The 23,842-nt window shown below is 37.1% G+C and overlaps 1 protein-coding gene across 1 annotated transcript in view; it reads right to left on the bottom strand.

The window, feature by feature from the left end:
* The window catches only part of LOC129279394 (eukaryotic translation initiation factor 2A-like), a 31,077-nt gene extending 8,692 nt beyond the window's left edge, over window positions 1–22,385 (bottom strand). Inside the window, exons 1-16 of the mRNA XM_064111013.1 lie at window positions 22,208–22,385; window positions 17,275–17,344; window positions 16,903–16,971; window positions 15,684–15,802; window positions 13,158–13,257; window positions 11,369–11,451; window positions 10,135–10,232; window positions 9,022–9,139; window positions 8,316–8,432; window positions 7,219–7,287; window positions 6,362–6,463; window positions 3,219–3,259; window positions 1,822–1,955; window positions 1,418–1,643; window positions 1,199–1,238; window positions 382–458 (exon numbers count right to left, since the gene is read on the bottom strand). Coding sequence (XP_063967083.1) covers window positions 382–458; window positions 1,199–1,238; window positions 1,418–1,643; window positions 1,822–1,955; window positions 3,219–3,259; window positions 6,362–6,463; window positions 7,219–7,287; window positions 8,316–8,432; window positions 9,022–9,139; window positions 10,135–10,232; window positions 11,369–11,451; window positions 13,158–13,257; window positions 15,684–15,802; window positions 16,903–16,971; window positions 17,275–17,344; window positions 22,208–22,247 — 1,503 coding nt within the window. The 5' untranslated portion in view covers window positions 22,248–22,385. The remainder of the gene's footprint in view (window positions 1–381; window positions 459–1,198; window positions 1,239–1,417; window positions 1,644–1,821; window positions 1,956–3,218; window positions 3,260–6,361; window positions 6,464–7,218; window positions 7,288–8,315; window positions 8,433–9,021; window positions 9,140–10,134; window positions 10,233–11,368; window positions 11,452–13,157; window positions 13,258–15,683; window positions 15,803–16,902; window positions 16,972–17,274; window positions 17,345–22,207) is intronic.
* Window positions 22,386–23,842: the final 1,457 nt, after the last annotated feature.

The raw sequence follows: 23,842 nt of genomic DNA, 5'->3' as shown, positions 1-23,842 counted from the left end.
CTTTTAACAGGAAAAATTTGCACAATGTCCTTTGTAAACAAAGAGAGGCACAGTGATTTTTTTAAGAAAACAATTAATGCATGTATATACATCATAGCTAGAAAATATTTTGAACAAGCATAATACATGTTGACATTGCTGGCTGTCCATAGTTGCGATTGATCCGATCAATCGCAACTCTTTGTAAGAGGACGGGGACCGTTCCATCAACATTTGTCATCCGACAGTTGTAAGATCGGACAACTTTCCTTAGCTATTCCAAACACTAAAGAGGGCATAGTATTACAAACCTGAGGAGATACTAATTAATTAAAAAATCATACCACTGCACATTGCATTGACCTTCAACTACATAACAAGGGTTATAGTGAGATTACATACTGTGACGGCTGGCTTTCCCTTGTTCTTTGCGTCTCTCTTCTTCTTGTTCTTCAGCGCTGATTTTGAGAGCTTTTGTTCTATAAACAAAATGAAAATATATAATACTATTGATGAAAAAAGATCATACTCCTATAATAAATGTTAATTTTTTTTCGTTAATTAAATCCTTCTCCCCTCAAAAATGTAATGAGTAATAATAATGATAACGGCACTTCAGTTTCGAAAACTGTTCTCCCAGCGGGCCCTGCTATTATTATTACCCCGGCTAAGCTAGGCTACCTATTCAGGTGCACACAGCTATTTGAGGAATTACTTCTTGCCGGTACCCATTTACCTCACCTGGGTCGAGGGCATTACAGTGTGGATGAATTCCTTGCAGAAGGAAACTACGCCATGGCTGGGATTTGAACCCACGACCCTGTTTCAAAGTCCGGAGACTAATCCACTGGGCCACGACGCTCCAGAGTGAATGAACATTACAAATATCATCTAAACCTACTATGCAAAATGTTGCCTGATTGAAAAAAAATAATAAAATTTGATTGATTACACTTTAATCATTAGTTCACTCATTTAATATCACCTTTTTTGTGTATACACCTTCTTTTGTAAGTTAAAAAAACTTGTTTTCACATATAATTTTTATAAAAGTTTCTGAGTTGCTGTACGGTTGTAAGAGTTTTCTATAAATATTTTCAAAACTTTATTATCAAAGTGGATTTTAGATTTAAAATGCATAGGCTAACAATATTTTCCCATATTATTCATATTTGTATCTATCATATTTTAGAAAAATAGAAAATGAATAAATGCTTGCCTTCTGTCAGTGGTGCAGCCTGTGGCGGTTCTATTTCATTCTGAAAATTTGAAGAAAAATACAATACAAGATTAATTGTGTAATCTTCTTTACGTTACAATTGTCAATATCAATCTTTTTCAATGGCAATATTTTTATTTTCTGGAGGTCCAAATATCTTGGTGATGCTAAAAGAAAAAGGACTACAGTACTCTAATTGAATATGAAATGATTACATACCAATTTGAATGAAGCCGGTTTCCCTCTGGCTCCCGGGGGTCTGTAAGCCTCTTTTGAAGCCTGGGGTTCCGAAGACTGGATGATCTTACCCGTTGGTTTGCTGATAGGGACGTTCCTGAAGAGATCCGCCGGTAACGTCTGCCATGCTACATCGTATATATGAACGCTGTCTGATGGTGCAAGAAACTCATGGAGGAGAGACCCCGAGACGTGCCATACCTTGAACCTGGAAAAGGTCAAAGGTCAAATGTCAAGCAAAATATTTTCTGACCATGGGATGTTCAGCATTTAAAACTTTCCTACATGAAAAAGTGTTTTCTATGGATAAAAATATGTTGAAAAGGTCTGAAGTCAGACTTAAATCTGAAAAGTGGCATCCCTACTTGATGAGTTTGGAAACTTACCCATTACCAACCCTCAGTCTAGGAGCACAGACAGCCGTAGCATAGTGCTGACCGTCTGGAGACCATTGGAAGACCGTTGCATCAGCTGCTTGGCTCTCAGATATCATCTTCAGATTCTTCCTATCCCACAATTGCTGTTAGAAATAATAATTGCAAAAACTTAATTATCATAATAAAATAATATAATAAAAATAGTAATAATGAGGGGGAGGAGGAAAAGGAACAGAGAAGGGAGAAGAGAAGAGGAAGAGAGAAGAGAAGAGGAGGAGCAGGAGGAGGAAGAAACAAGTAGAAGATAAGAGGTTTGGAGGAAAGAGGAGAATGAGAAAGAAAAGAAGGGAAGAAATAGGAGAATGAGAAGGAAAAGAAGAAGGGGGAGGAGCAAGAAGAAGAATATTGCACATATATCCATCTTGTGCTCAAGAGGCAGTCCTATATCACAAAGCCAAGCTTACAATGAAAAATAAAGTTTGGTCATGAAACGCCATATTATGGGCTAGAGTTGCATTATTACGTAAATATATAGATATACAGATAACTTTGCCTACATGTAAGTCAAATATTTTAGGACCATAGAAATTTGTTCAACTTAGGAGAAGCTCGACTTAGAATTTTATTACACATGTTAAGAATAATCTGGTCTAAAAAAATTGCTTTGGCTTGGGTGAATATTTGACTATTGGAAGGTCTAAATTAGGCAAATTTGCCTGGACCCTCATCTTACAAAGAGCTAAGATTGATCCAATAAATCTTAACTATATAGAAATCCATCCATAACATAATTTTTTCTACAAGAAAATTTGCACAATCTCCTTACTAAACAAAGAGAATCACACTGAATCTCCAAGAGAACGATGAATGTTTGAATAAACATCATTTCTAGAAATTTTTTTGAACAAATTTGCATTTTAGATGTTGACATTGCTGTCCATCCATAGTTGTGGTTGATTGGATCGATTGCACTTCTTTGCAGGACGGGGCCCTGTACATTTCACTTGGAATACTACTTTAATATGGAATTACAAGCTGAACAAGAAACACCAATACATGTCTATCATTGATGAATAAAATATTCATTGAAACAATCCGGACTGATAAATCTCTACTCTAATTTCATTATCACAATAAAGGGGAGTTGCAAGAACTTATGATTGATTGCTAGTCTATTATTGGTCCCTTAATCAGTCGTATGTCTTGCAATTAATTGTAAATTTGTGATTGATTAGTGATCTGCCTCTTCCAACAGGGAGTGTAATCTGATTCGCTACGGCTAAAACTGATCTATTCATTGTAAAATTGCAATAAAATATTTGCAATTGATTGCAATTTTTTTCTTGCAACACCACCTAAGAATAACAATTCATTTCCATACATTAAAATCACACAGAATTACTTACAATATGACCTCTCAGGTTGGCAAATCCACCAAGGGCAATAAGTATAGATAGTCAAGGAAGTTGGTGAACAAATTGGTGTTTCGCTTCTTTCCCTTCTTACCCATATCTTCTCACTGGTCCATATTCTGAAGTCAGGTTTAACTTAAACTCAGGTTTAAAGTTGTGGTTTAAGTATGGATAGCCAGTTGTTACATAAATCACTAACAGTAGAGATATCATATTTCAGCTCATTTGCCTTTCAAATCATCCACAATTCTCTCGGGAGTATAAATTGATGATTGTCTTCACCATTGATGAATCAGAAAAGAGCACAGTAAACATCAGAAACATACAACTTAATGAAAATTTTGACTCTTTTGGCTTCCCATAATTTTAGCACAGAGTTAGACCGTGGTCTAAGTTAAACCTGACTTCAGAATACGGGCCAGTAACTCTAAAGTAAACTACAAGCACATACTCATATTTGACACTCCAACCAATTATACCATGTCTAGAGTGAAGACTACATGCAAAACTCTCTGGCCCGAATTCACAAAGTTGGTTTTGAAAACCCACGGTTGAGTCCATGGTTTAAGCAGATTTCATGTAAAAATTACGCTTATTTTACCACGTATATTAAAAATGTCCAATGCTGATGCGCGCTTTTGTCACAGTGCGCCAAATTGACGCCTGTTGTCGTGGTTATCCACGCTATTTTATTCACGAGTCTACTGTTTTGAATCAATGAGTTCACTCTTCAAAATAGCGTATCGAACCATGGTAACAGGTGTCAATTCGGCGCACTGTGACAAAAGCGCCTATCAGCATTGGACTTTTTTATACATGCGCCCGATACGCGCTAAATTAAGCGTAATTTATACAAGAAATCTACATAAACCATGGATTCAACCGTGGGTTTTCAAAACCACCTTTGTGAATTCGGACCTCTGTGTCAAATACAATAGAGTCAGCTTCAATACATAGGGAATCTAGTCTCACTACTCCAGACTCTGCATTATGCACTATGCGAATTGCGAGAAACCAAAGGTCTGTGTCTGCAGACTACTCATCAAGCGTTTGTCCCATCTGGGGCTGGTAGCACAAAGAGTTGAGATCAAACACAACTTGATTCTCAGCAGGCCCTGGGGGCTGTTTTATAAAGCTGTTAGCAGGTTATGCATGGCTCCATGCATGACTGGTGACCCTTTTTGCCTTGTTGGTATATCCCCATGTACCCAAGTTTAACATTTAAAGACATGTTCCAGTCTTATCTAATGTCATGAATAATTCATCATTTGCCTTTTGAAATCCAAAAGAGAACATACAATACAGACTTCAAAGTTTACAAGTTCAACTGACTCTGTAGCTCATCTCAATCCATATACATCATAGTGCGATAGTATGTAAGAAATACATGAACAATTCTAATGTTTGGACTGTTTCAAAAGTAAAAACTGCACTGGCAATTTTGTTTTTTTTTCTGGGGGCTACCTTTCACAACTTGATGCCTAAATCTGCAACATTGGATAAGCTTTAAGGGATTTCCAGGGCTCTTTTGGGCATTTAAAGGGATGATCCAGGCTGAAAATATTTATATCTCAATAAATAGAGTAAAATTCACAGAGCAAAATGCTGAAAATTTGATCAAAATCGGCTCACAAATATAAACAAAGTTATTGAATTTTAAAGATTTGCATTATTCCAGTGAAACAGTTCTAAGCATGTCTTTATGAATATTCATTAGGTGGGCTGATGATGTCATATCCCCACTTGTTCTTTTGGATTTTATTATAGGAAATTAGGTTTTCTGCAAAGAACTAAAACAATTGAATTGACAACTGATTAAGTGCATTATTTATATATTGCCGCAACTTATTTCATCGTAATGGAGACACATCATTTACACATGTATGAAAAAATGAAACATTCATGATTTCATGTAATAACATAAGAAAAAGGAAAGTGGAGATGTGACATCATCAGCCCACCTAATGAATATTCATGATGTGCATATAACTGTTTTCACAAAATATTGATACAATTTAAAATTCAATGACTTTGTTATATATGTTATATGTGATTTTGATAAAATTTCCAGCATTTTGCGTTTTGAATTTTACTCTATTTATTTAGATATAAATATTTTCAGCCTGGACCATCCCTTTAGGGGCTTTCCCTGCAACTGTGCAGTTATTCTAATGCACTAGCAAAATGATGTTAATTTGTTTTTATAAGATAGTGACGTGCATCCTTATTACTTGATAAACCAATGTCATCTCATGCGAAAAATATTCTTTATTACACAATCATGAAAATTTACCTGTTTTTTGTAAGCTTTCGCTTGACAGGCTGCAAGCTTCGTCAGACCTTTGCTTTTCTCATGTCTACACACCAATCAGACAAATTTTTTCAGTGATCCTCATCTCAAAATCATGACTGGTCTAAAGGACTACTCATTAATTACAGTCATAAGCAAATTTTCCTGTTAGCTAATTGAATTTCTGGTCACATGACAGATTTCAGCCAATCATTTGATAAGGATCCTTATCACTGTTTTATAATTTAAACTACGTCCCTCTCAATGCAGTAAATATTACAGTGCATCCCCGCCCAAAAAAATGACACCGGGATTCCCGTGTCTTTTTTTCTTCAAAGGCAAATAAATTGCGATCCTTCATTTACATCACCACACCATTTAATTATTCCTCTACAATTTGATATGCAGTAGGAGACAAACGCTTCGCGCACTAATGAGCAAAACGAGTTTGAAACTTTAATGTCAAAATCAGGTTGCGCAGAAAAATTTGACAAGATTGGTTGGTGATAGGATGAACGTGCTGTTTCGACGATTGGCTCATTTTCTCTCACTAATCCCTAATACAAGAGTGGATTCAGATGCAGCCGTGAGTTTCTGTGCAAATCATTCCTGACATGCCTAAATATTTATTGTTTGTAACCTGCCACGCGTGGATGATTTGCTATGCTGTTGGTTTCAAATTCGAGATGAGATTCCACTCTTACCACGAGTATCAAATTTATAGTAAAAAACATATTAAATAATTGTGAAATTTATTTCTGAAAACAGGTTTCCTTTTTGGGGGAAGCACTGTATAACATTACAACTGTCAATATGAATAAAATCACGATTTTCATCGAAAGGATATTGGTTCCTTGAGGGTTGAAGTAGACACAATTCCTTGGGCCGGTTCCAAAATCAAAGATCGGTTCGCATCTGAGGTTGAAGAGTGTTGCTTTAGCAGGCATAACTGATGCAAGATAGGTGTTAAGGATTATAACTGCTAAAATGACATCAGGGGCCCATTTCATAAAACTTGCTATAATAGTAACAGTTAAAAGCTACTGAAATCCTTCAATTTGATTGGCTGATAGTAAACTTGTTACAGAAACTATGCAATTGTTACTATAACAAGTCTTCATGAAATGGGACCAAAGGCTTGATAAGATAAAACAGAAATGTAATAATTATGATGACAAGGATTTTTTTCCACATATTAATATTATATCATTGGCATCGGCACAAAGGATTATCCTTTGTGTTTAGGGGGACACAATAGTAGATGTCCCCCAATGAACAAAGGATAATCGTCTGTACTGATGCCCATATCAATATAACTTTTTTTTAGAAAAGAATAATTTGCTAAAAAGTGTAGAGGAATCAGGGATGCATTTCATGAAGGAAATAGTCAGTGATTATCAATAACTACTATTTGTTATAAGCCACTGAAATCCCTCCAAATGATTCAATCAGAACAAATTTGGCAGTTAAATTTCTCTCCAAGCGTTATGTAAAGTCACTGTTTACAGTGCCTACACGCACATAAAATTTGACACGCAATCTCATTGATCAATATGGAGTAGCACACGTCCTCATAGGAGATTTGACCAATGCAACAATGTTTTATACTGCACAAGACTGTGAATTTAAGTGTGACTGTTAGTGACAACTACAGCCTTTTGAAACACCCCCACACCCCCAGTTTATTTATGAAGGCAAGGATACAGCCATAGACGACACAAAACTCTGCTGAATTCGGATTCCAATCCACACTGTACACAGGACCTTTCTTGCCTAAATATTAAAAAGGAAAGCACAGATAGTGTCGCATCACAACATATTAGTTGAATAAGAAAAATCTGAACAAAATGTCCTAGTGAAGCAAATATCGTTAACCCTAATCATTTTTCTGCTCAACAAAATATAGACTGCATCTATGGGAGGGACAAGCTTACACACAATGCAGGCTCAGTAATCCGCGCGGCTTGGACTCAAACCCATGACCTTTGGTTCGACATGCGGACCCTTTACCGACTGAGCTAACTCACTCCCTTAATGAGACCAAACAAAATAAAGACAAAGTCAGGGTTACCACAGAAATTTAAAAAACAGAATTCCATGACTTTTTCATGACTAAATTGCTACTTTCCATGACTTCCCCTGATGTCCCGGCAGTTATATAGAATTTGGGATGTCGTAAAACTGGGAAAAATGGAAATTATGAACACCAATTATAATAGAAGAGTATGAGAGACGCGAGACATGACAAACTTGAAAGCTGCCATAGCCAAGAGGTAAAATGCAATTCCATGACTTTAAAAAAAAAATTCCTAATTCCCTGACTTTCCATGACCAAAATATTTCCAGGATTTTCCATGACTGTGGGAACACTGAAAGTGGTCATAGACGAATTGACAATTCAATCTTACACTCAACACTCAATCTTACCTACCGTAACATTAGAACTGCCCCATCAAACTAGGATTAGACCACAAGGGATGAGACAAAACAAAATGAAGACAAAGTGGGTATACATGTAGACTGGGTGGCAATTAAATCTTACACGCAATTCAGTCTTACACTCAGTTCAGTCTTACACTCAATTCAATCTTACACGCAATTCAGTCTTACACTCAATTCAATCTTACATGCAACTCAGTCTTACACTCAATTCAATCTTACACTCAATTCATTCTTAACACTCAATTCAACCTTACACTCAATTCAATCTTAACACTCAATTAAATCTTACACTCAATTCAATCTTACACTCAATTCAATCTTACACTCAATTCAATCTTACACTCAACACTCAATCTTACCTACTGTAACATTAGAACTGTCTCCATTGACAGCCAAGAAGTGTAAAGCCGTTTCACCATAGTAAGAGCTGCCTGTTGAATCTACCTCTTGTGTGGCTATCACTAAAACAGCGGACCCTATGAAAGAAAAATGGAAAGAAGTTGAATAATGTAAGCTGAACGGTAATGAGTACTTCTTAATCCGGGTAATTAGGATTTGACGACACTAAGAAAAGCTGTATTTAAGAAATAAGTCAATGGTGGCAACCACTTGTCTGAAACAGCCTTCTAATAAATTTTCATTTCTTTTTTTTAAATTGATCGCTTGTAAAATTTGCAGGTGAAATTTGCAATTGATTGCAAATGTTTTCTAGCAACACCCCCTTAATAATTGTAGATACACTGTACTAAGAATTTTGATACAGGTGGGTTTTTCACAAAGGTGTTTGTAAAGTCACACATGAATTTACACGAGACTGGGGCATGTTCTTAGGTGCTAAATTCATTAGGTAGGCATGGTAGGAATATATCATTTAGCCAAGAAAGGATCACCAGTTGTGCTTAAAGTCATTTGAAAGTTATGATAGATCAATTTCAAATAAAAGGAATTTATTCTTGTTGATGCAAGATGCTGACCAGTGATCATTAGCAAATTTGCAATTAATTGTGAGATTTAAGATTGATTTTTGGACCTAAAATGGGCTTGCAATCTCATAAAACATTTTACCTTTCTTGTTCCAAATCATGTCAACACTGTCTGCCTTGTAAAAGCTCTTATTGGCAATCATCGCTCCAGGCCCATCAAAGTTAGGGTACCTGAAAAGCCTAACAGCGTGAGGTGCTCCCTGCAAAGAAAATATGGTAAAATGGTAAATGGTGGCTATTTTTACCTGATTGCTATAAAGGAAGCATGGATGCTTGTAAGCAAGCAACCATAGGACCAACAGCTTAAGGTCCTCTTCGAGGGATCTGGTACTGAGGATTAATGCCTTACCAAAGGGCACTAACGCACCAAGTGGGAATCGAACCCGGGCCACCGGAATCCAAACCCCCACTCTACCAACTGAGCTATCCCGAGCTATCCTTTGACCATGGTCACGTGACCTGAAACTCGCACATGATGTTCAATGATACTTGATTACTCATACATGTATGTTTAAGTTTTATGAACTAGATCCATAAACTTTCAAAGTTACGATGGGAATTCAACAAATACCCCTAACATGGCCAAAGTTCATTGACCCTAAATGACCTTTGACCTTGGTCATGTGACCTGAAACTCGAAAGGAATGTCCAGTAATACTTCATTACTCTTATGTGTAAATTCCATGAACTAGGTCCATATACTTTCTAAGTTATGATGACATTTCAAAAACTTAATCTTAGGTTAAGATTTCGATATTGATTCCCAAAACATGGTCTAAGTTCATTTACCCTAAATGACCTTTGACCTTAGTCATTTGACCTGAAACTCTGGAGGAATGTTCAGTAATACTTCATTACCATTATGTGTGTAAGTTTCATGAACTAGGTCCATATACTTTCTAAGTTATGATGTCATTTCAAAAACTTAACCTTATCTTAAGATTTTATGTTGACGCCGCCGCCGTCAGAAAAGCGGCGCCTATAGTCTCGCTCTCCTATGCAGGCGAGACAAAAATGGTTGCCTGGTCAGGATACTCCCCAGTAAGTGGTGATGATGCACAATATATCCTATGACCGGGGTAATAATAATTACCATATAAAGTGCTTAGAAACACAAAGTATGAAGCGCTATATAAATGAAACTATCATTATTATTATTTACTATGTCCTACAGTACTAGTGCTTCTACACTAACCTTATTGCCTGGTATATGAGCTGCTACGTGTGCAGGGGACCCTCCTCCTGATATCCGACACATCACCTTCGGAAGATGAAGTCTATTTGCAATATTTTCTGCAAATAACAAATAAAAATTGATAATACTAACACATCAAGGTATAATAAACACTTTATCTTTTGATCAAGTCACAAGAATTTTTATCAAAGTATGCATGTTACATGATAATCAACTTAAACATAAATGCCAGCTAAGAGAATAAATTTTGATTGCAATCACTATTAATTTTTCTCCAATAAATATATCCTTTAACATAATAATAATAGCTGGATTTATAATGCACTTTTTGCCTGAGGATACAAAGCGCTGCTATTATTACCCCAGCTTTAGCTCGAGCTACCATCACCGGCGCTCAGTGCATTCAAGGAAATAATCCTGCCGGGTACCCATTCACCTCACCTGGGTCGAGTGCAGCACAGTGTGGATAAATTTCTTGCTGAAGGAAAACACGCCATGGCTAGGATTCGAACCCACGACCCTCTGTTTGAAAGGCGAGAGTCAGAACCACTAGACCACGACGCACCCAACTATTTAAGGGCATAACTGTTTAAGGGCAAAAAAAACCATAATCTAGAAATGAATTGGAATAGTGATGTGCACTTTGAGGAAATTAAAAAAATAAGATGAATTTTCAAGAGGCTAGATTATGGATGTTCCACATGAGGCGGGATTTTGATAATGACTAGGACTCGAACCCACGACCCTCTGTTTGAAAGGCGAGAGTCAGAACAACTAGACCACGACGCGCCCAACTGTTTAAGGGCAAAAAAAAAACATAATCTAGAAATGAATTGGAATAGTGATGTGCACTTTGAGGAAATTTAAAAAAAAATTAAGATAAATTTTCACCAGGCTAGATTATGGATGTTCCACATGAGGTGGGATTTAGATAATGATTAGAAAATTTAATGTTTGATAAAATATTCGTGTTTAGTCTAAATTTTGTATCATCTCTTTAGAATTTATTCTAAGGGCCTGTTCTATGAAATAGGGAAATCTTTAGGGAAAAAAATGTTGAAAGAAGAAAATGCTGACAAAATAAAATGCTGGAAATGATTCCTAGTGAAATTCTTTATGACCCCAACCAGTGATTTAAATTTTGTTTTTGAAAATCTATTATTCAACTGAAAATTAATAAAAGAATTTCTGCCTTATACTTAGTTAATAACTTTTGACACTTAAATTTGCTTACCATAGTTTCCATTTTCAAAGAAGTGTATTTCACTATTTGCTTGTATAGCACATATCCTTTCATCATCCGTCCATTGTGGTTTCCTGTTAACAAAGATGCAATGATTCAACAAGAAAATAATATATGAATGTTTATAATCCATCTTCAACAAAAGACAATTGTATATTAATAACAAACAACATTAAGGGCATTAGTATGAATTATAAACCACTTGAACAATTCTAACACATTTAAACTAATAATAATAATATAGGTATATTTACCCAGGGAAGCCACTTCAGTTCTGAAAACTGTTCTCCCAGCATGCCCTGCTATTATTATTACCCCAGCTTTAGCTGGGCTGCCAAGGCGCTCAAGCATTCAGGGAATTTCTTCCTACCGGGTACCCATTCACCTCACCTGGGTTGAGTGCAGCAAAATGTGGATAAATTTTTTGCTGAAGGAAATTACGCCATGGCTGGGATTCGAACCCATGACCCTCTGTTTCAAAGTCAGAAGATTAATCCACTGGGCAACAACGCTTCACAACTGTTTCAGAGGTAACAAGTGTATGTAATTATTCTACTTCCGGAGCAAGAATATGGATATCATATTTTATGTAAGATGGTGATGTGGATCCTTGTCATTTGATATTAACCATCCTAATCTCAAAACCATGACGGGTCAATAGAACAAGTCACTAGTACCAGCCATGAAGAGGTGCTGTGGCTCAGTGGATAGGTCTTTGGACTTTGAACCACAGGGTCCAGGTTCAAATCCCACCGCAGCACTAGCATCCATCTAGGTGTTTATTTGCATTTGCCAGTCTCCACCCAGATGTAGTAAATGGGTACCCGGTTGGAAGAAATTGCTTGAATGCTCGAGCGCCCGGTAAGAGAAGCCATGCTAAAGCCTGGGTAATAGTATGCAGCACTTAGAAACATTATGCGCTATATAAATGTTGCATATCATTATTATTATTATCACTAGCCAATTTTCCTCTTAATAAGAATAAATCACTGGTCATGTGATGAATTTCGACCAATTATCACCATCATATGATCAACAATAATAATGGAGTATTTCGACTATTGATAGTAATGAACAAACAAATCAAATTCACAAGACAATTTACAACAAATAATAATAAATGCTTGCAAGCAGGCATATTATGGAAATGATCTGTTTTGAAATTTCTTTTAGTTGAATGCTCTGTTGAGGGATGAATATTCAGATCAAGGTCAATTTAACATTGATTTGAATTTATTGTAACTTTTTTTTATTAAAGTCGATGTATAATGCTGCCTACCTTGCACAACCCCCAAAAAAGAATTATAGTAGAAAAGGTTAAATTTCTGACAAAAATTGAATTTTTCAACGTAAACCTTAAATTGATAAAACCACATCTGTCAACCTCTAGGAATGTGTAACTGTATTCCATGATTCCCAAAACTGTATTTTCCATTCCAAAACTGCATTTTGTAATATTGACCATGAAATGATCAACCAATAGCCATTATTTAGTAATTAAATAAAGAATTTTAACGACACAATTTTTCACAATAGAACACAAATTTCTAGACTAAAAATATGTGTTTTTAAAAATGAGAAAATCCTAATTTATGAAGAAAAATGTAATGATTTAAAACTCTGTATATTCTGGTGGGTGTTTCATTAAAGTTGTCAGCACGGACTAAAAATTGTCAGTGCTGATGACTTTAAAGTAATCCTTGGTAAGTTAAGGTAACTGTCGGAGCAAGAGAGCTTGTCAATGCTGACAACTTTCATGAAATGGTCCCCCAAGCCTTACCATATATCATTTTGTCTCATGATAAATGACTTGACGCATCTTCCTGATTGTATCTCCCATATATGAGCATTATGATTAGGGCCCGGCGTAGTGGGTGAAGCTGTAAAGAACAAATCAAGAGTGAAAAAAAAATAATGACTCCATCATTTACAGAAAAAGATTTTCTGAGTACTAAAGAGAGTTCACATAATTTATATCCCATTTTAATCTTTCAAAAATTGCCCCAAACTTATGTTTACCTCTCACAATAATATGTACCCCCTGAAGCACTCAACAGGGTAAATTTGGTGCTACTGTATATACAGTACATGTACATTATATTACAGACCTGCCAACCTCTGGGAATAAAAATTTGTATTCTGTGTATTTTTCCCAAAAAACTGTACTTCATAATAAAATGCGTGGCGTGTGTGCGCTCATCGCAGCGCTCAAGCTGCATACAAGCTAAAATGCGCAATGCTCTTGGAGATAAAAACAAAAAACAAGTTACCAGAAATTACATTGATCCCATAACCATATTTGTGTAATTTTTATGAAATAGAGATATATAGAGATGATTTTTCCCAATATATTATGATTTAGTATAAAAAAATCATTTTCCTTCTTTTTTACAAAATCATATTTTTAAAAGAAAAAACGTACTGTCATATTTTGGTTGCAAAAACGTACTGGTTGGCTGCTCTGATATTATCATTACAATTTTAATTTCCAGCGAGACAAATTGGTCACATTCAATATTCCTAAATATATCATAAGCTAAAATCCAAAGTCATGAAACATGACTTTGAATCCCGTGGTCAGAAGCAACATAAAGGAGATTCTTGTATTGCACTTACTGTAAATGCTGTTATTTTTTGCGGGATTAATTTTTCGCGCTTGGCGGCTTCAAAACATATTCGCAGGTTCTTGAATTCGCGCTGCAAACCCCATAATCACAAAGTCATTTCTGTGAATGGTTTTAATTGACATTTCAGCGACGAAATTGTATTTTCTGATCATAATTCTAGCTCTAAAGCGGCATAATTCAGCATTGTTTTGATCCAATCATTAGCTTTTGTGACATTTAGCGCAACTTTTCTTAGCGGGGCGGACATCGGGGAAGGCAAAACGGAGGCGCTACTGGCCTGGTATGGACAGCCGAGCACCCGGTAAGGACTGGGGGGATTACAGCTAATCAAAGTGCATGGGATCAATCCACAAACCTGGGCAATCAACCCAACGCCTTCTTAAAAACTAACAGATCTAAACACTCACCAATCAAACAGCAAAAGCAATTAATATTTCGACCAAAATCATAATTTAAATACCGATCTGTGACTGTTAAAATAATGATCGCTTTGCTTTGGAACAAATTCTCGCTATGCATATGATTTTGGAGCTCATGCTTAAATATTGCCCTCTATAGGTGAAATTATGCAATCTCTTTGCCAAAACGATACACGCAATTGAACCGCAGTCCAAAACTTGCATTAAAATAGATGCCCATAAATTTGCATGTTTTCAAATTCGCGCTTGCCGATCTTGCCGCAAAATCCGCGAAAATGTCCACTTTTACAGTACCGGTAATTTAATAATGGGGCATACAATGAGAAAGATTCAAATGAGCGCTTCTCTCACAAGGCAATGAATTCATGATTCATGCTATGAAACCAAAGTCTGTTTACCTTTATCTCAACTGGTAGGTTTTTCAGAAGTTTTACCCCGCCCCCCTTTGAGATCTTGGCTGCAAAAGGTCTGAGTGATGCTACATTTATAATAACTATCATCTCACGATTCCCCCAATTAAGTGTGAAGAAATATATGATGCATAGTGAAGAAAGAAATATATGATGCATATGAGAAGAAATATATGATGCTAAGAGGAATCTCTTGTGTCTTGTGAAAAATTCCATCCCCCAAAAAAATATTTAAAAGGAGAATGAAACATTTAACAAGATAGCTTGTGTGAAAGCAGAAAAATCAAAGAAACAGATCAAAGGAAAGTTTGAGAAAAATCTGACAAATAATGAGAAAATTATGAGCATTTGAATATTGCGATCACTAATGCTATGGAGATCCTCACATTGGCAATGCGACAAAGATGTGTGATGTCACTTGTGAACAACTCTCCTCATTACTGTAGTATATATTTCACTTAAATTGCCTCTTTTATCAAATCTATCAGTAGATCATGTGTTCTTTCTATAGGAGGGCATGTAATACAGATTTTTAAAGAATACATCATGGATAAAGAGTCTGTATCATCCTAAGAAAGAGCAAAAATAGACATTTTTGGGGTATTTAATAGTCCATCAAAGGGAAAGTTGTTCACATGTGACATCACACATCCTTGTCGCATTGCCAATGGGAGGATCTCCATAGCATTAGTGATTGCAATATTCAAATGCTCATAACTTTCTCATTATTTGTCTGATTTTTCTCAAACTTTTGTTGACCTGTTTCTTTGAATTTTCTGTTTCGACACAAGCCTACTTGTTACAAAGGTTTCATTCCCCTTTGAGTTAAAATGAAATGATTTTTACTTACTGAAGTAAACTTCCCATGTAGCGAGGTATTTGCCGGAGGGTGAGATGACTAGACCAAGAGTTTTGGGTTTATCAAGTTGAAGTAAGGTTTCACATTCTGGTAGCTGAGTTACAAATACACTGCAAAATACAATAATAACAAAAAGATACCATTATCATTACCACAGAACATTGATTGAACAGCAATGGGCAAATCATAAATTATTCATTCCTTCACTTTCAATATGGCTGCTAAATTGAATACTCCTGTTTAGCGCACGGTAGGCAGGGGTGTGAGTGGTCACTAATTAAAAGATCTGAAAAAAGCTGAAGAGTGTTGAAAAAGTCTGAAATAGAAAGAGCTCCCATACTTTTTGTACAGAGGAAGGCCAAAAATAAGCTGAAATTAAGCTGAAAATCAAAACAAAAAAATCTGAACTCTCACACCCCTGGGTAGGAGCCAGGTGGTATCTTTATAGGGGCTTTTTTTCCACATTGCGGAATCTTGTGGGTTTTTTTTTCTTTCATTCTAAGAGATTCTTTTTAGGGGCAACAAGCAATTATGAAGCAAAAGCATATTTTATTCTGCCATGGTTAGAATATTGATTTTCTAAATAATCTTGAATACTGTTAGTAACATATCTTGGGGCACCTAAGGAGAGGAATGTTATCATGTGTAATGTTCCACAGAGGTCACTCACACTAATTTACCATTGCACAAATAGCTATATATGCATAAGAATCACACACACAGGGTAAGGTGATGGCTTCTTGTATGACCAGTATAAATTTCATCATACAAATGGTAAACTGCAGATCCGTCTATTGCCAACTCATCCACTCATCACATGGTCTACCTTCATTTAGTCTCATGCCATTCTGTACAACAATATTTCATCTAACACCCATTCTGTCCAATAATCACTTTGTCTAATCACCAGTTCGTCTATAACCATTTTGTCTTATAACCAGTTGGTCTAATACCCATTTTCTTTTCATTCATTTCCCGCAATTAATACTTAGTCGAATTAAACCAAATGGTATATGGACTAAATGGCTATTGGACCAACTGGTTATTAGACGAAATGATGAGTGAACAAACGGCAATCAGACCATGTGGATATTGGACGAACTGGTGGTAGACCGAATTGGCAATTGGACTAATTGGCATTAGACCAAGCAGAAATAAACCTTACAAATAAATGTTAATCATCATCTTTGAAGTTTGATAATGGACTTACCTATCAGAATTGGAGTAAGCGAACAACCTCCCATCAGCACTGTATGTCATCACTGTGCATTTGTCATCACTGCCAAAGTAAACAATAATAGAGACAGGAATTCAGGTTTAAAAATATATTTCAATACAGGAAACTTTTGCAGAGTTGAATCTTTTAAGACTACAGAAATTGTTTGACTTTGGAAAAAAATGGACAAGAAGATGAAAAGTTTAATACTTATACACTAGTTTTGCATAATCTGGTCAAAATTAAAGTCACTTCGCACAAGAACCAAACAGGAATAAAAGATTATTCAAACCATGTGATAAATAAGTCTGATGTTGATTTTTATTTCCAAAAAGGGAACTGTTATTTCCTTTTCTCACTACTTACCGACCGAATGTTTCATTAGCAGTAAATGATGGTGGTCCACTGATCATGTAAACACCTTCAGTTCCCCGAACTTGGAAGATAAAAGTTTGAAAGAAGTCTAAAATTAATCAAAAACTTTTGAAGACGGACAGTCAACCTGCCCGAAACATCTCTCCTGCTCCAGCTCTACAACTCCACTCGACGACTCAAGAAAGCTTTCTCTCATCACTCCGACTCAAGCCAGCCTTCTCTCATCTATTCAAGCCTCTCTCACCTCTCAAACTCAAGCCAGCCTTCTACTCAAGCCTCTCATCTGTATTACTACATGTAGCTTCGAAAACATCACAACTGCAAGTATGCGCAGCCAACGCGATACCCGCGGTCAAAACTGCGAGGTTTTCATATTGGCAGTGAAAGATTATTTCATGAAGAAATAGGTACAGGGTTTAAATCATTGATTTTCAGACTGATATATCCATGGAAAAAAAGTAAACTAGTTGCTTATTGCTTGAGTACATCTTACAGATGCCTGGTAAGTTCATTTATTTGCATCAATTATATTTATTAAAAAATAAATTGTACAAGTCGTAAATTGATAGTCCAATGTATATGGACTCACCCTGATGTTTCGTGTAGTAAAGAGCACGAACCATCACCTCAGGTAGCAGCGGCTTAGTTCAGATTTTAAAAAGTGGGTTCGCCAAAAACTTTGCTAAAAACAAAGAAATCTGTGGTTTTGTTCTGAGTTTGCGAATGTTTTTGCAAATTTAGGATTGTATCTTCAAATTACAAATAAAAAAACATACAAAATTATTCCGGGTTGCCTGCATTCAACAGGGGGTCCGAACGCTATAATGCACAAGTGAACTAGACCGAAAGTCTCAGTCTCTGTTTCGTTGATAGTTTCACTGGACTACATCTTGCTTCAGGAGAAAGTAAAAATTTCAAAAAATGTCTAAAAACTCCCCAAAATTTAAAAAGTAAAAACAATATTCAAAAACTTCTCCAGTTTTCAGCCATCTAGCATGTCTTGAGGCCAATGGTCGCTGCAACTCTCTTCCAGGTTGCAGCGTGCAGTGCAGCATAATTCAGAGGCTCTCACAAGTTACATGCTCTGACTACTGAGAGCACAAAGCGCAATATCAAACAAAGTCCAAGAACGGGCAGGGACATTTATAATCCAGGGTGACCAGATGTCCCGTATTTCTTCTCCCTTCCTCTACATTTTTACACTCTGGACGGGAACTCCGATATTCCCGGGTACAATTTTTCTAAACGCTCGTGAACTCAGAACAAAATCACAGATTTTTTATTTTAGCATATTTTGGGGTGACCCCACTTCTTAAATCTGAACTAAGCCACCAGTTGCTGTGGAAATATGGCGCAGAGCCTGCAATTTGAAGGGCGAAATTAGGATTTTCACCCCCAATTTTTGGTTGAGTAACAGTCGGTGCCCTAGTATACTGTAAATGTAATGGCACTAATGCAGTTTCATACCCGCCTGTGTTGCGGTGATGATTGACTGTTTGAGCTGTGCTAGAATTCAAGCTGTGCTGGCGTCGGCGTAGCTTAGCTTGTGAAATATAATGACATGCATTCAAGATTTCATAAAATAATTCAAGTGAGTTTTTATCAAATAAGAAATTGAAATAATGAAAAGAATTTCTCTGAGTAAAAATTCTGTTCAAATTTGATAAACTTCATCCTATTCAATTTGATTGAAAAAGATGTAAAAGAACATCCAGTTGATTTACTACACGAGATGCAAACAGTAAACATTAAATGAACAATACTTAGATCTAAAGTAGGCCTAATCATGATCATTTGACAATAACAATGAAGAAAAAATAAATGTCAATTAAATAAACAATGTTATCCCCACCTTGGCATCACCAAATCAACCATCCCGTATGACCACACTCAACACATAATCACCAAGGGATACAACACCCTCTTCGCCATCATCGGTAGCAACAGCAGCAATAACCTCTTCCTCCCCCACACCCTTGCGAAGCTCTGGAAAACTTTCTGCCTACCCCGAATGACCTATGGCTCACAGCTCCTGTGTTACACTCAATCCTCACTCAACAAACTTGATTCTGCCCAACACTCCCTTTTCAAGAAACTCTTGGGTCTACCGAGATCTGCCCCCAATATCTCTATCTTCCTGTTAACTGACCTACTTCACCTCTCCCGCGAGATTGAACTGAACACTTTCCTTCTGATAGGACAGCTCTTCAACATCGACCATAGTAGATTTGAATTTCGCTCATTCCTCCATGCCCTCTCCACCAAGACTCCTACTATCATCTACTGGAATAAACTGCTCTCTAAGTACAACCTTCCCTCACTCACCTCTCTCCTATCTGAAGATTTATCATACCACCGCTGGAGTAAAGTGTATGATGCCCAAATGGAAGAAGCCAGAGTGTGCATTGAGAAATTCTCATCCCTCAGCCTATGGAGTAACCTCTCAATGCTCCCCAAGATATCGTCACTTTACCCCTCTTCACTACCGACCCATCTTCGATCAGCTGTGATCTTACGCGCTCAGCTGCTTACGTCCACTTATCCCACACAACGACGCCTAATCACCATCGTGAAGAGCACAGACCCAACCTGCAAGCTCTGCTCTCTAGAAGAAGAAACCACTACCCATTTTCTTGCCTCATGTCCAGTCCTTTTGACGCAACGTCTGGACCTACTACAGCATGTTGAGAACCTTGACTTGCCTGCACACATCCTCAATCAATGATTTCACTGGAAATGACCCCCTCATCCTTGCATCCTCCATCCTCTTTCCCTCACACTCTCTGCCCTCCTCCTCTGCTTCCTCTCTGACATGTCACTGCCTAAGATACATCTTAAAAATCCACCTATGTTGACAGCACCATCAAGAAAGGACCTGAACTTTGCGGCCTGCCGCCGATCTCCGAAGACCGGAGGAAGGAAATATACAATTACAAGTTTGTTCACAAGTTAAACATTAAATGAATTTGTATACAGTAGAGGCGCACGGCCAATATTGGAGACTATCTCCAATGTGGGAGATTATCTCCAATATCAGAGACTTTTGTAAAGAATTTTGGTATCCAATTTTAGAGACAGTCTCCAGTTTTGGAGTCCAATTTCCTTTGTTTACATTTGCTGAAAAAGGATTACCTTGGCGGCAAATAAAAATGTGATAAGCAGATTCCTCATGAAAAATTACCCCTTTTCACCATCTACTTTAAAAATTCACCGTCTACTTTCGTTTTGATAATAATTTTTGTTGTCAATCACACACAAAACAAATGGGCTTCTGACCCCAGTAGGCAGTGCTGCACCATCCCGAGTTTGCTCAATCTCGAGATTTTAGCCCGATCGGCCCTCTTCGCGATTAATCTCGAGATTCAAGAAACCCCATCTCCACCATCGCAAGAAGAGCGATTCCTGCTCGAGCGAGGCAACAAGCCGGATATTCCGAGCATGCGCACTTTCGGATCTTGGAGTTTCAACGGCGCGCGCTTTTGAATAACTTCCCGCGATATGCAATCAATGTAGCACTTTCGCCGAATTCGACCGGTGTTATGCAACAATCCTCTCAGCTCAGCCGCGCTCAGCGAGTGAAGAAGTGATGTATTCTTCGTTAAATATGATGGTTTTAATGTCATGGCGGAGAAGGAGGCAACGACAGAGAGAGAGGAGGAAAGAAATGCTATTTGCTCACATTTTGCGAAGAGGGGTTAACAAACGAACAATCACAACTGGAATCTGTACAAAAACGAGCAATGCGTATAATCAACCCACAATTATCGTATACTGATCGAGGCACTCAAAGAATTAAACTTAGAATTGTTATCCGACCGCAGGAAAATCATGTGTGAAAAGCAATTCCTCCAATTGCAAAAGTCAGATCATATCTTAAATAACCTCCTTCCATCAAAGAAAGAGTATAAGTATGATTTTAGGAACAGAAAACAATTTCCCTTGCCAACGTGTAAAACAAAGAGGTACAAACAGAGTTTTATCCCCTGGTGTCTGTACAACCTTCAATTACAAGAATAATTTCTAGCACATTAGACAATGAGTTTGTTTATTACCGAGTTGAAAGGATCGAGCAGTCTCTTGATGTTAAAGTTTTACATACATTTTTATATTTAAATATTGCGTATTCCCGGATTTGCTATCATGTTAAGTCTGTATACTTGAAAGTGATACAATGTGTAATATCTTCAAGGTTCATAATTGCGTCTGCATTGCAAACAATCTCGAGATTTTTCAGATCGGGATAATTTGCCGGATCAGAAATAGCGCGCTAATTTGAAAACTCGGGATGGTGCAGACGGCCCTAGTGAGACAATATTTTGGGTGGAAAAATCATGCTTTTGTTGGTGTTGTTTCTTTTGTCCTTTTGCAAAGCAAGTCTCCAATGTGGGAGATTGTCTCCCCTATTGCCTTGGAGAGAGTCTCCCATATTGGCCGTGCGCCTCTACTGTAGTACTGGGAGTGGTATACAAGCAGGACAAACTGCGATGCTAAACCATGTGTTGAGTCATGCAAAAAGAATGGCTCTCAAAAACTGAAAATGGCTCTGGTAACTATTTATTGGTAAAATGAAAAATGGCTCTCAATTTTTTTTCAAAATGGGGAAATGGCCCCCAAAAAATAAAAAGTAATTTCATTTTCAACACTGTCACTGATTTAGACTTTTAGTGATTACAAAAATAAGTTCTATCAGACTATATTGAATGATGCATATTTCACTTTGTAAAAATAAATTTTAGAACAAAAAAATATTGAAGAAAAGCTCAGGTTCCGGTTCCTGGCTCTTTGACTTTGATACTCAATTTTTTTTTCTAAAATTGAACTCGCATAAAATTGAATGTATGGGACTAACCACGGTCCTTTACGCTCAAAAACAGAGCCTTGATATATCAATCTAAATTAATAAAGTTACAAAAAAGTAATTCACCAGTAAGTTGGGGACACGGAATACTTGAAATCGATGCCATTGCAGCCGGTATATCTTCCACACTACAATCAGATTAATTATTAATCTTTTAGACGATGCCCATCAGCGATTCGAAGACGAGTAACGTAGTGAGCAAGCTAGTTGCCCACGTTTTACTCTTTGGTGATATGACGTCATCATGTCGAAGATAGCGCTAGCACAGCGCATATATAATACAAAAGCATATCGCATACTAGTACAACGATCCCAAATTTCGAAGGACAAATAAATAAAAACAAAAACTAGAATCTCGTAGATAATGATTACTTCATTAAACGTTACATATTCTACGGTAATAAAACACTTAATTGGAACATGAGAGCTAATCTGAATAAACGAGTTCGGTTGAGTTTGTCGAGCAAACCGATGACGATGACAATGATGAAGTCATGAAGATGATGAGGACGAACAAATGAGCTAATGATGCATGATTTCATGTCGTCAGGTCGAAATCGTCGTGGTTAATAAGAACGATCATGTAAAACATTATCTATGTTCTATCTTACAAACAGTTGTGATTGATACAATCAATCTCAACTAGACCTATATGGAAATCCATCATTTTCATAAATTTTCCTACAGAAAATTTGCACAATGTTTTTTTTTTGTAAACAAAGAAGAAACACACAAAATTTTGTATAGACAACGATCAAAGTATAAGTACATGCTAGAAATCATATGAACAAATACATGTATATATGCATTATAGATTTTGGCGTTGCTGGTTTTCCTTAATTGTAATTGTTCCGATAATCGTTCATCTTTAAAGGCTTAATTAGCCCTGGTTCAATCAGCATCTCCTTGCCGATGATGCTCGCACTCTCTTTAGCCTCAGAGCAACTGTATATATATAAGGAAAACTGCCGCAGCGCTCATATAGCTCCAAGAATCATGAAGGCATCGTCGGTCAATCCAGTGACATCGTAATTATACTTCTTACATGGACCAAAGAGAAAATATTAATAGCTGGATTTATATATGTAGCGCTTTTTACCTGAGGATACAATTAAAGCGCGCTGCTATTATATTACCCCAGCTTTATAGATCGAGCTACCATCAGCAGCACGTGCATTCACCGGGTATAAATCCTGCCAGGTACCTATATAATTATGTTCCCCTCACCTGAGTCAAGTACAGCACAGTACGTGTGGATAAATTTCTTGCTGAAGGAAACCACGCCACGGCTAGTCGAACCCACGACCTTCTATTTGAAAGACGAGAGTCAGAACCACTATTATATAGTAGACCACGATGCGCCACAATATGAAATGATACAATATCCAAATGAACTTTCAGTGGATACAATCCAGGGGCCGCGGAAGCAGGGGGCTGAAGCCCCCCCCCCCCCCACTTTTTTCCAAAACCATGTACAAAAACGTAAAAATGACCAGAATATGATTGTGATTTTTTGCATGGTCATGCCCCCCCCCCCCCCACTCTGAAAACCGTTCCGCGGCCCCTACAATCCATGACCGAAGTATTAATACTTCGTAGTTCCTTCATTCAAATTTATATTCATGAATATCCAAATAGTAGGGGGACATTTTGAATTGTGTCCCCCTACTATTTTCGGTAAGGGGACGCGCCCCCTGTCCC

This window comes from Lytechinus pictus, chromosome 16 (genome assembly GCF_037042905.1).
Source record: "Lytechinus pictus isolate F3 Inbred chromosome 16, Lp3.0, whole genome shotgun sequence".
In the NCBI taxonomy this organism is placed as follows: domain Eukaryota; kingdom Metazoa; phylum Echinodermata; class Echinoidea; order Temnopleuroida; family Toxopneustidae; genus Lytechinus; species Lytechinus pictus.
Note: the sequence above shows the minus strand (reverse complement) of the source record. Positions and strands in the feature narration are given on the sequence as shown.